This window comes from Pristiophorus japonicus, chromosome 17, assembly GCF_044704955.1.
Source record: "Pristiophorus japonicus isolate sPriJap1 chromosome 17, sPriJap1.hap1, whole genome shotgun sequence".
Classification (NCBI taxonomy): Eukaryota; Metazoa; Chordata; class Chondrichthyes; family Pristiophoridae; genus Pristiophorus; species Pristiophorus japonicus.
The window spans coordinates 41,520,223-41,532,892 of record NC_091993.1 but is presented as its reverse complement, the minus strand read 5'-3'; the positions used below and the strand labels follow the sequence as shown (position 1 = coordinate 41,532,892).

Here is a 12,670-nt window from a genome sequence, read left to right as displayed (position 1 = left end):
TTTTCCTGCTTGTTTCCTCTCTCCTTCAAACTCACTTTCTTTATTTTTGCTTTCTAATTCCAGCTTTTCTCCCCTCCCGACTGAATCTATTTTCAGGTTCCCATCCCCCTGCCAATCTAGTTTAAACCCCCTCAACAGCACTAGCAAACCTCCCTGCGAGGATATTGGTCCCTGCTCTGTTGAGGTGAAACCCGTCCGGCTTGTACAGGTCCCACCTCCCCCAGAAGCGGTCCCAATGCCTCAGGAAACTAAAGCCCTTCCTCCTGCACCATCTCTCCAGCCACGTATTTATCTGCTCTATCCTTCTATTTCTGTACTCACTAGCTCATGGCACCGGGACTAATCCGGAGATTACTACCTTTTGATTTCCTGCTTTTTAATCTAGCTCCCTAAACTCTGCCTGCAGGACCTCATCCCTCTTCCTACCTATGTCATTGGTACCGATGTGGACCATGATCTCTGGCTGTTCACCCTCTCCCCCCAGCAAACTGCATTGCCGTAATCTGCAAACTGCAGTAATGAAATCTGCAAACTGTGCCAAGACCAATATCCTCGCAGGGAGGTTTGCTAGTGCTGTAAAGGGGGTTTAAACTAGATTGGCAGGGGGATGGGAACCTGAAAATAGATTCAGTCGGGAGGGGAGAAAAGCTGGAATTAGAAAGCAAAAATAAAGAAAGTGAGTTTGAAGGAGAGAGGAAACAAGCAGGAAAAAAAAGGGTTAAAAAATTTAAAGGCACTTTGTCTAAATGCACGTAGCATTTGTAACAAAATAGATGAGTTGATGGCACAAATTGAGACAAATGGGTATGATCTGCAAACTGTGCATTGCTGAAATCTGCAAACTGTGCATTGCTGAAATCTGCAAACTGCAGAAATGAAATCTGCAAACTGCATTGCTGAAATCTGCAAACTGTGCATTGCTGAAATCTGCAAACTGCAGAAATGAAATCTGCAAACTGCATTGCTGTAATCTGCAAACTGCATTGCTGGAATCTGCAAACGTTCGAATACTGCTGTGCAGAGTGCACACATGTCTCTAGTGCTTTTCACTTTGATTGACTTAGCCGAAAGTGTGGAGAACTTGATGCACCCAGAAGGCCTTGCATTCATGTGGGCCCCTTAAAAGCAACACTTCTGCTTTTTACAAGTAAACACACCCCAGCCACAGCCTGTGTTAACCATACATGGGAGTGCTCATTGGTGTCCATGGACAATTATGTTAGCAGCTTCAAGATGCAAATACACTGACACTGGCTTAAAACAGAGGAGCCAATCACACAAGACACCTCGAAGACACATCATGTGGAAGTTTTTACTCTGTAATGATGTCATGTATTTAACCAGCATTGTAATCCATGTATAATCTGACCTAAGTTGTACACTGTGAGAACAATGACCACTAGGTGGTGAACCTGTGGGAGACACTCCTAACCTAGCCCTTCAGATATAAAAGGGGAAGCTCCACCCACTTCCATCACTTGAGTGCTATGAAATAAAGGACAGGTCACAGACTGACCTCCTCTCAAGCATGGGCCTCATGTACATTTATACTGTATAGTAAGGACGTATCAAACATAGAGAACATGTAGTTCAGTTTCCTCTTTGAGATTGAGGATGTCTTAAAAGACATTCATGATATAAAGAAATAACTTGCATTTCTATAGCGCCTTTCACAACCTCAGGATGTCGGGGAATTGCTTCAGCCAATAGAGTATTTTTGAAGTGTCACTGTTTAAACGAGGGAAAATGTGGCAGACAATTTGCGCACAGCAAGCTCTCACAAACAGCAATGAAATAAGTGATCAGCTAATCTTGATATGATTTACAATGAAATGGGGGGAAGCGGGGATGCAGGGGGGGATATGTATTCAAGCCAAGCCAGGTGTGCGGGATGTTGCCTGGCAGCAGCTGGGAAAATGGAAGCCTATTTCATAGAGTCATACGGCACAAAAGGAGGCCAAGTCAGCCCATTGTGTTTGTGTCGGTTGGACAAGACCTATCACCACTCAGTCCCACTGTGACAGGATAAACCTATTCATTTCGACAGCAGCAGGGGATAGTTCCTGGTGTGCTTCATCTGGGAGGAGGGGGTGGTACCTGGTTTAATTGGCAGCTCTACTGGCCAACCCCTGGAGAGGGAAGGGTCAGCGATCCTGCTAACCACCTATCCAGCGAGAGAACAGAGGCGACAGCTGACCTCGTGCTCTGTCAGCCTCCAAAAGGCTGCTGAAAGGGAGATGGAGAAGATAAACTTCCTGAAGTAAACTTGAGGTCATCCAAAACTCAGCAGCCCGTGTCCTAATTCGCACCAAGTCCCGCTCACCTATCACCCCTGTGCTCCCGGTTAAGCAACGCCTTGATTTCAAAATTCTCGTCCTTGTTTACAAATCCCTCCATGGCCTCACCCCTCCCTATCTCTCTAATCTCCTTCAGCCCACAACCCCTTGAGATCTCTGCGTTCCTCTAATTCTGCCCTCCTGAGCATCCCTGATTATAATCGCTCCATCATTGGTGGCCGTCCCTTCTGTTGCCTAGGCCCCAAGCTCTGGAACACCCTGCCTAAGCCTCTCCACCTTTAAGACGCTCCTTAAAACTTACCTCTTTGACCAAGCTTTTGGTCACCTGCTGTAATTTCTTCTTATGTGGCTCGGTGTCAAATTTACCTGTTTTGTCTTATAACACTGCTGTGAAACGCCTTGGGATGTTTTACGACATTAAAGGCGCTATATAATACAAGTTGTTGTTGCTTTGAAGATGAGAGCCTACGGGGTCCAGAGAGAGCCAGTCACATTGAACAATAAGGTTGAGCAAGGAAAGTTAATTTGCCCACTCACAGGGGTGGTGTGGTTTATAGTTTTATATGCTCGGGGAAGTGTGAGAGAAAAAGTTATAGGTCTGGAATTACTGCTCCATTTAGCCAGGTATAATCCGTTTGATAAACCACCTTCTTGATATTTCATTAACAGGTAACATACATAACTGTTCGGTTGTAACACGCATTAAGATGCACACAACTTATCACACACAATACAGTTTGTCACTATCCAATTTTCACTGAGGATAATTTTCAGCTTCACTCAGATCACCCGCTCATTACAGACCCCACCAAATGTTCATTTCCATAGAAATCAAAGGAAATGAAAATCAGGCGGGTTCCATGACGGACGGGTAATTCGTTCTGCTAGTTCACTGCCCAAGTGGTGAAGAAGAAAATGAGCCCCAATATTCAGTGGGGAAATAAACTGTTGTAGATTTCAGTAGTGTGGGGTCGGGGGCATAGTTATGATATTTAGATGCTTAGTGGGCAGTGTTCAACTGGTCCTGTTCCTTTAAGGCCATTGGACAGGAAGTGGTCAGGCAATAGACACGTTCGATGTCAATCACAAACTAATTGATGAGGCACATTTCTGTAAATTGACAGGTGCCTTAAATGCATTGGTCCTGGCAATGGGAGAGATCAGGTCAAACAAATCAAAGATCATATGGCTTTCTTTCTCTTTTCTTTACACTTTTGGCACCTTGAAGCGTGACACATAGAAACATAGAAACATAGAAAATAGGTGCAGGAGTAGGCCATTCGGCCCTTCTAGCCTGCACCGCCATTCAATGAGTTCATGGCTGAACATGCAACTTCAGTACCCCATTCCTGCTTTCTCACCATACCCCTTGATCCCCCTAGTAGTAAGGACTTCATCTAACTCCTTTTTGAATATATTTAGTGAATTGGCCTCAACAACTTTCTGTGGTAGAGAATTCCACAGGTTCACCACTCTCTGGGTGAAGAAATTCCTCCTCATCTCGGTCCTAAATGGCTTCCCCCTTATCCTTAGACTGTGTCCCCTGGTTCTGGACTTCCCCAACATTGGGAACATTCTTCCTGCATCTAACCTGTTTAACCCCGTCAGAATTTTAAACGTTTCTACGAGGTCCCCTCTCATTCTTCTGAACTCCAGTGAATACAAGCCCAGTTGATCCAGTCTTTCTTGATAGGTCAGTCCCGCCATCCCGGGAATAAGTCTGGTGAACCTTCGCTGCACTCCCTCAATAGCAAGAATGTGCTTCCTCAGGTTAGGAGACCAAAACTGTACACAATACTCCAGGTGTGGCCTCACCAAGGCCCTGTACAATTGTAGTAACACCTCCCTGCTCCTGTACTCAAATCCCCTCGCTATGAAGGCCAACATGCCATTTGCTTTCTTAACCGCCTGCTGTACCTGCATGCCAACCTTCAATGACTGATGTACCATGACACCCAGGTCTCTTTGCACCTCCCCTTTTCCTAATCTGTCACCATTCAGATAATAGTCTGTCTCTCTGTTTTTACCACCAAAGTGGATAACCTCACATTTATCCACATTATACTTCATCTGCCATGCATTTGCCCACTCACCTAACCTATCCAAGTCGCTCTGCAGCCTCACAGCATCCTCCTCGCAGCTCACACTGCCACCCAACTTAGTATCATCCGCAAATTTGGAGATACTACACTTAATCCCCTCGTCTAAATCATTAATGTACAGTGTAAACAGCTGGGGCCCCAGCACAGAACCTTGCGGTACCCCACTAGTCACTGCCTGCCATTCTGAAAAGTCCCCATTTACTCCTACTCTTTGCTTCCTGTCTGACAACCAGTTCTCAATCCATGTCAGCACACTACCCCCAATCCCATGTGCTTTAACTTTGCACATTAATCTCTTGTGCGGGACCTTGTCGAAAGCCTTCTGAAAGTCCAAATATACCACATCAACTGGTTCTCCCTTGTCCACTCTACTGGAAACATCCTCAAAAAATTCCAGAAGATTTGTCAAGCATGATTTCCCTTTCACAAATCCATGCTGACTTGGACCTATCATATTACCTCTTTCCAAATGCACTGCTATGACATCCTTAATAATTGATTCCATCATTTTACCCACTACCGATGTCAGGCTGACCGGTCTATAATTCCCTGTTTTCTCTCTCCCTCCTTTTTTAAAAAGTGGGGTTACATTGGCTACCCTCCACTCCATAGGAACTGATCCAGAGTCAATGGAATGTTGGAAAATGACTGTCAATGCATCCACTATTTCCAAGGCCACCTCCTTAAGTACTCTGGGATGCAGTCCATCAGGCCCTGGGGATTTATCGGCCTTCAATCCCATCAATTTCCCCCACACAATTTCCCGACTAATAAGGATTTCCCTCAGTTCCTCCTCCTTACTAGACCCTCCGACCCCTTTTATATCCGGAAGGTTGTTTGTGTCCTCCTCAGTGAATACCGAACCAAAGTACTTGTTCAATTGGTCCGCCATTTCTTTGTTCCCCGTTATGACTTCCCCTGATTCTGACTGCAGGGGACCTACGTTTGTCTTTACTAACCTTTTTCTCTTTACATATCTATAGAAACTTTTGCAATCCATCTTAATGTTTCCTGCAAGCTTCTTCTCGTACTCCATTTTCCCTGCCCTAATCAAACCCTTTGTCCTCATCTGCTGAGTTCTAAATTTCTCCCAGTCCCCGGGTTCACTGCTATTTCTGGCCAATTTGTATGCCACTTCCTTGGCTTTAATGCTATCCATGATTTCCCTTGATAGCCACGGTTGAGCCACCTTTCCTTTTTTATTTTTACGCCAGACAGGAATGTACAATTGTTGTAGTTCATCCATGCGGTCTCTAAATGTCAACCCCTTCAGTATCATTCGCCAATCTATCCTAGCCAATTCACGCCTCATACCTTCAAAGTTACCCTTCTTTAAGTTCTGGACCATGGTCTCTGAATTAACTGTTTCATTCTCCATCCTAATGCAGAATTCCACCATATTATGGTCACTCTTCCCCAAGGGGCCTCGCACAATGAGATTGCTAATTAATCCTCTCTCATTACACAACACCCAGTCTAAGATGGCCTCCCCCCTAGTTGGTTCCTCGACATATTGGTCTAAAAAACCATCCCTTATGCACTCCAGGAAATCCTCCTCCACCGTATTGCTTCCAGTTTGGTTAGCCCAATCTATGTGCATATTAAAGTCACCCATTATAACTGCTGCACCTTTATTGCACGCACCCCTAATTTCATGTTTGATGCCCTCCCCAACATCACTACTACTGTTTGGAGGTCTGTACACAACTCCCACTAACGTTTTTTGCCCTTTGGTATTCTGCAGCTCTACCCATATAGATTCCACATCATCCAAGCTAATGTCCTTCCGAACTATTGCCTTAATTTGCTCCTTAACCAGCAATGCTACCCCTTGAAGCCTTGACACCTTGAAGCGTGACACCTTGAAGCGTGACCTGTGGCATCTTGACCTGTGACACCTTGAAGTGTGGCATCTTGACCTGTGACCTCTGGCATGTGACACCTGACCTGTGACCGAGATGCAAGACTTTTGTGTAGATAGATATATTCATACTGTCAATCTTTCACAATGTAGGAGATGAAATACTTGAGGTGAATGGAGTGTCTATGAATGAATTAACCCATGATGAAGCTATACACATATTTAAGGTTAGTCTGTCCATTATACAGTGTAAAATGTTAGCGTGTTAATTAGAAATTAATAAAAAAGACAAACCTTCAATGTGCTTTTATTTTGTTTTGGAATGCAGCAAGTGAGGAAAGGTGTGCTCACCTTAACAGTCAGGACTTGTCTACAGGGCCCCAGCCTCGCCCATGGTCAATCAACAGCGTATCTGAGCCGCTCATGGTCGATCAGCTCAAATCCTCACATCAGCACAGGAAGCAGCTCAAGTTCGGAGCTGGATAACGTGCTCTTCCTGCAAAAGGCTCCAAATCCGAACGACAGAATCATTATGGAAGTCACTTTGTACAAAGGTAAGCAAAAGAACATTCCAGCAATAAATAATAAACCAAGCAAACCTGGCCAGAATTGAGTGTTGTTTTTGTATGGTGGACGAGTGGATTAATGACTAAGAGGTTATGGCAAGTTGTGAAACTGAATTCAGTAAACCTGGGCTGGCACTTGAAAAATTGACCATGAAAACTGCTAGCTTGTCATGAAAAGCAGTTACCATGGTTCGGTGCACTGTCGGTGGTAACTTCTTTTCATGACGAGCAGTTGTCATGGTTCACTGATGGCTTCAGGGACGAGAATCCGCTGCCCCCTACCTGGTCTGGCCTGCATGTGACTTAAAAATTGTGCTTGGCCTTTTAACCCGCATATTTAATTTCTGTTCTAGTTTGCAAACGCTAATTTGTGAACTGTTATTTATACAATACACTCATGTTGCCAAGAGGCGGGTATGAGTAGAAGGTCGAGCCACTCTGGAACTACTGCTCCCGTCAAATGATCATTACCATGATTTCCCCTTTAAATATACACACAAATTATTTAAATAGACATAAATATCCCTAAATATGCACCCAGATCTCTAAATCCACAGATCAGCTCTGCCGTCCCATTGGCTCGACACCGGGGGGATAGTTTTGCCTTAGCTCAGTTGGTAGCATTCTTCACCTGAGTCAGAAGGTGAAGAATGCTTCAATTCACACTCGAGGGACTGGAGTACAAAATCTATGTTGACACTCCAGGGCAGTGCTGAGGGAGTGCCGCTCTATCAGAGGGGCAGTTCTGAGGGAGTGCTGCACTGTCGGTGGTAACTTCTTTCGGATGAGATGTTAAACCGAGGCCCTGTCTGCCCTCTCAGGTGGACGTAAAAGATCACAAAAGGCATAATTCAAAGAAGAGCAGTGGAGTTCTCCCCAGTGTCCTGGCCAATATTTATCCTTCGACCAATATCACTAATACAGAGATGATCTCATTGCTGTTTTTAGGACCTTGCTGTGTGCAAATCGGCTGCCGCATTTCCTGCTTTACAACAGTGGCTACACTTCAAAAGTACTTCATTGGCTGTAAAGCGCTTTGGGATGGCCTGCGGTTGTGAAAGGCGCTATATAAATGCAAATCCTTTCCTTTCCCTTTCTTCCACAGAAGCCCTGTAACCCTGGGCTATGACAAAGTGGTGGCCTGGTAAGCAGCTACATTTATGGAAATGACATAATAGATGAGGTAGTTAGAGAGCACAGGAAACATGCTAGCAAGTAACTCTTTGACTTGAACGTTTTAGTTTCCTGTTGGCTGAAATCTAATCCCCTTCACTTCACGGCAGAAACTACGAAAGAAAGACTTGCATTTATATAGCGCCTTTCATGACCACCAGACATCTCAAAGCGCTTTACAGCTAATGAAGTACTTTTGGAGTATAGTCACTGTTGTAATTTAGGAAACGCGACAGCCAACTTGCGCACAGCAAGCTCCCACAAACAGCAATGTGATAATGACCTGATGATCTGTTTTTTTGTTATGTTAATTGAGGGTTAAATATTGGCCCAGGACACCGGGGATAACTCCCCTGCTCTTCTTCAAAATAGTGCCATGGGATCTTTTACATCCACCTGAGAGTGCAGGTGGCTTCGGTTTAACGTCTGATCTGAAAGATGGCCCCTCCGACAGTGCAGCGCTCCCTCAGCACTGCACTGGAGTGTCGGCCTGGACTTTTGTGCTCAAGTGCCTGGAGTGGGACCTGAACCCACAACCTTCTGACTCAGAGGCGAGTGTGCTACCCACTGAGCCACGGCAGACGAAGCAGCAACTGCTGCGGTTGGTCATAATGTCTCTAATCTCTCTCCTCTCTCCTTGGTTCCCAGAGGATGGTGTTGGCTTGGGAATTGGATTGTGCAGTGTGTGCACACACCTGCAGGCCTCTGCCGTTTATATCCACACGCTCTCTCCGGGATCGGTGGCACATCTGGATGGAAGGCTCCGGTAAGACCTAGATCTATTTTCCCGCACTCTTCTCCCGGCACAAGAGGCTTGCCCATTGGGACTGTCGGGCGGAGAATTAGACACGGAGTTTAGTGGGACCAATCGCAGGGCTCCCGCTCTCCGGCTGCAAATGTGTGAATGCCAGGAACTGAACATTCTGACCTCTCTACCCAATGCTCCCATTAGCACCCAGCATGAAGAAAGAACGAACTTGCATTTATATAGCACCTTTCACAACCTCTGGACGTCCCAAAGCATTTTACAGCCAATGAAGTACTTTTGAAGTGCAATCTCTGTTGTAATGTGGGAAACGCGACAGCCAATTTGTGCACAACAAGGTCCCACAAACAGCAATGTGATAATGACCAGATAATCTGCTATTTTTAGTGCTGTTGATAGAGGGATACATATTGACCAGGACACCAGGGATAACTCCACTGCTATTATTTGAAATAGAGCCATGTGATCTTTTGCGTCCACCTGAGAGGGCGGGCGGGGCCTCGGTTTAGCGTCTCTTCCAAAAGGCGGCCCCTCCAACAGTGTAGCACTCCCTCAGCACTGCACTGGAGTGTCGGCCTAGATTTTGTGCTCAAGTCGCTGGAGTGGGACTTGAACTCGAGCTTGCTGACTGACAGGCCAGAGTGCTACCCACTGAGTCACGGCTGACAATTTAACTCCGGGAGTTCAGCAGCCTGACTGTGAGCAGCATTGCAGAGAGGGTTGTTGCTGAGCAAAAGGAGCCGTCAGCAAGGGTTATTGTTCTAAGTGCCAGTGGCAGCACATCAGCCGGGCACAGTTGGGGATCTCCTGGTTTGGGCGGCTGTAGGTGTGGGTGGGCAGACTGGGGGATCGGGGCGATAGCAGATCCGCTGATTTAGTGCGAGTGTGATGAGCGGGAGAGCTGCAGACATTCAGCACTCAGCAGCTATTCCACTGTCACTGTGCTGGCTCGGCAGGCCAGTGTCGGCAGGACTGGGTTTGGGACTGTTGGACTGCTTTCTTGCTCGTTTTCATTTAGTGTGCGTGTCAGATTACACACACACACTCAGTTGCAGCAATGGCAGGATCAGGTCTTTACTTAAATTTCAGAACTATACACGAACCAGTATGACAGTTACTGAGACACAATCTTCACAAAAACACTGAGAAACACTCTAGTGTCAAATCCAGTCTTCTCTCTCAACTCTTTATACAAAATCAGGCCTTGAATGGCTGAAGGACTATACATTCTATACATACTATCAATGGTACATCAACAGTACACACAAGTAATTAACAAACAGGCGATGCAGATTAAACGACCAGCTACCCATTATCCTGAAATCAGGGGGCCGAAATTCACGGTACCGGGAAGGAACGTTGCTGCCCGTTTGTGGTGGACTTTCAGCAAAATCGAACGGCTGCCGCTTTGGGCTCAACTGGTCGCCCCGACATAGATTGGGCCCGGGAGGTCTTGCAGCGGTGTGGTTCACCGTCGACTCTTGTGGCGGTGTGGGGCTTGCGGCGGTAGTGATGCGGTAAAAGTGCGCACCGCTGCCGCTCCGTCCCCAGACCCATTTTCAGCGCGAAGAAGCTGACCCTCGCCAGCTTTTAGGGCCGGTACAGAGTGGCAGCGATCTCGGAGCGGCGGGAGCGGAGAGAGACAAGAAGGTAAGATCCAAACCTGAGGATGGGCCGGAAGCTCTCCAGAGTCCTCGAAGTAACAGCATCTGGGGGAGATCAGCGAGCTCCGGACGGGGGTGATCTTGGAGCCAGCTCCGTGTTGCTCAGCAACAAGTCCAGGAGCCTCTTCAATGGACCCGAGGAGTTCAGCACAGAATCTGCACTCAAGGGGAGGGAAAGGGAGAGGGTGAGGGAGGGAGGGAGGGAGAGAGGGAAGGGAGCAAAAAAGAAAGGTGAAAGAGATAGAAGTGAGGAAAGGGAATGAGAAACAGAATGAGAACATTTGATTGGGAGAGAGGGAAATAGGAATAGAGAAAGAGAAAGAGAAAAGGGAAAAAAAAAATAGAGAGAGTGAGAAATAGAGATGCCGAGATTCACAGAGAAAACTCCAATCTCAATCCAGGGGCTCAGACTAGGAACGTCGCCCCAACTCAGCATTCCGCCTGGTAACAAATGGAAATCTGTTCCGCCTCCGCCCCCTCCAGCCCAGGTCCAAGGTCGTCCCATCCTCTGTCATCGAACTACAGTGTCATCATCAACACCTCAGGCGTACAAAAGCATGGGCCCTACACTAAACATCCGTAAGACAAAGGTCCTCCACCAACCTGACCCTGCCACACAGCACTGCTCCCCGGTTATCAAAACCCACGGTGAGGCCTTGGACAATGTGGACATTTTCCATACCTCGGGAGCCTACTGTCAGCAAGGGCAGACATCGATGACGACGTCCAACACCGCCTCCAGTGTGCAAGCGCAGCCTTCGGTCGCCTGAGGAAGAGGGTGTTTGAAGCCCAGGACCTCAAATCTGGCACCAGGCTTGTGGTCTACAGGGCAGTAGTGATACCCGTCCTCCTATAATGGCTCAGAGATGTGGACTATATACAGCAGACACCTCAAAGCACTGGGGAAGTACCAACACCACTGTCTCTGCAAGATCCTGCAAGTCCACTGGGAGGACAGTCGCACCAACGTCAGTGTTCTCGTTCAGGCCAACATTCCCAGCATCGAAGCACTGACCCTTGATCAGCTCTGATGGGCAGGCCACATTGTTCGCATGCCCGACACGAGACTCTGTAAGCTAGCGCTCTATTCGGAACTCCTACACAGCAAGCAAGCCCCAGGTGGGCAGAGGAAACGTTTCAAGGACACCCTTAAAGCCTCCTTGATAAAATACAACATCCCCACCAGCACCTGGGAATCCCTGGTCTAAGATCGCCCAAAGTGGAGGAAGAGCATCCAGGAGAATGCTAAGCACCTCCAGTCTCGTCGCCGAGATCAAGCGGAAATCAAGCACAGGCAGCGGAAGGAGCGTGCGGCAAACCAGTCCCACCCATCTCTTCCCTCAACCACTATCTGTCCCACCTCTTCCCTCAACCACTATCTGTCCCACCTGTGACAGAGTGTAATTCCCGCATTGGACTGTTCAGCCATCTGAGAACTCAATTTTAGAGTGGAAGCAAGTCTTCCGCAACTTCAAGGGACTGCCTATGATGATCTTACGCGTGGCTAACCTGCGACTTTGCTTCAGTGACTCCCCTGTAGCTGCCTCATGGGTTGGGGAAGGCTGCTGTGTTCCCTGTGTGGAAGCTGCAGATGTCCTTCTAGGACACCCTCGAGCAACTCTGGGCCTGCAAGGGCTGGCTGGAGACTGGTCGGCACCCTCCTGGGAGGGTTCAGTCTGGCTTGGCTCGAGCGAGGCCATGCTTGGAGGCACTGGCGGAGTGCCAGGAATGCTGCGAGCCGGAGGGAGCGCGTCATCCGTATCCTGGCCGGAGGAGCCTGAGTCACTCATCGGGGGCGGCACAATATCACCACCACCAATCTGAGGGAGCTCAGGTCGGTGCTGTGGCCCCCACACCGGAAGGTCCCCCGTGGCCCATGGTGGACCCAGCCACGAAAGCAACACTGGGATCTCGGGGGGCATCCATGCGAGCAGCCACAGTCTGAACGCCACCAGATATGACAGCACTTAGATGCTCCGTCGACTCTTGCAGAGCTGCAGCCATTCTCTCTAAAGCAGGACCGATACGCTCGTTCCATCGCGCCTGTGCTGCAATGGCAGCTGCCACATCACCCTGAGGGTGAATTTCCCGTGGGAATAACGCCACAATTAAGACTGCAAACTTTCAGGTTTCAAGGGCTAATAAGACTGGAGACCCTATTTGTGGTCAAAAAGCTGAATTTGGATTCAATGGCCGCCGCAAATATTGCGGCGCTAATCGGGAGGCGGGGGAAGGCCTTAA

At 47.8% G+C, this 12,670-nt stretch overlaps 1 protein-coding gene across 1 annotated transcript in view; it reads left to right on the top strand.

Annotated features, from left to right (window-relative positions):
- Positions 1-12,670, top strand: part of il16 (interleukin 16) — a 124,973-nt gene that overhangs the window by 50,708 nt on the left and 61,595 nt on the right. The window contains exons 10-12 of the mRNA XM_070858677.1: positions 6,414-6,487; positions 6,589-6,814; positions 8,648-8,765. Coding sequence (XP_070714778.1) covers positions 6,414-6,487; positions 6,589-6,814; positions 8,648-8,765 — 418 coding nt within the window. The remainder of the gene's footprint in view (positions 1-6,413; positions 6,488-6,588; positions 6,815-8,647; positions 8,766-12,670) is intronic.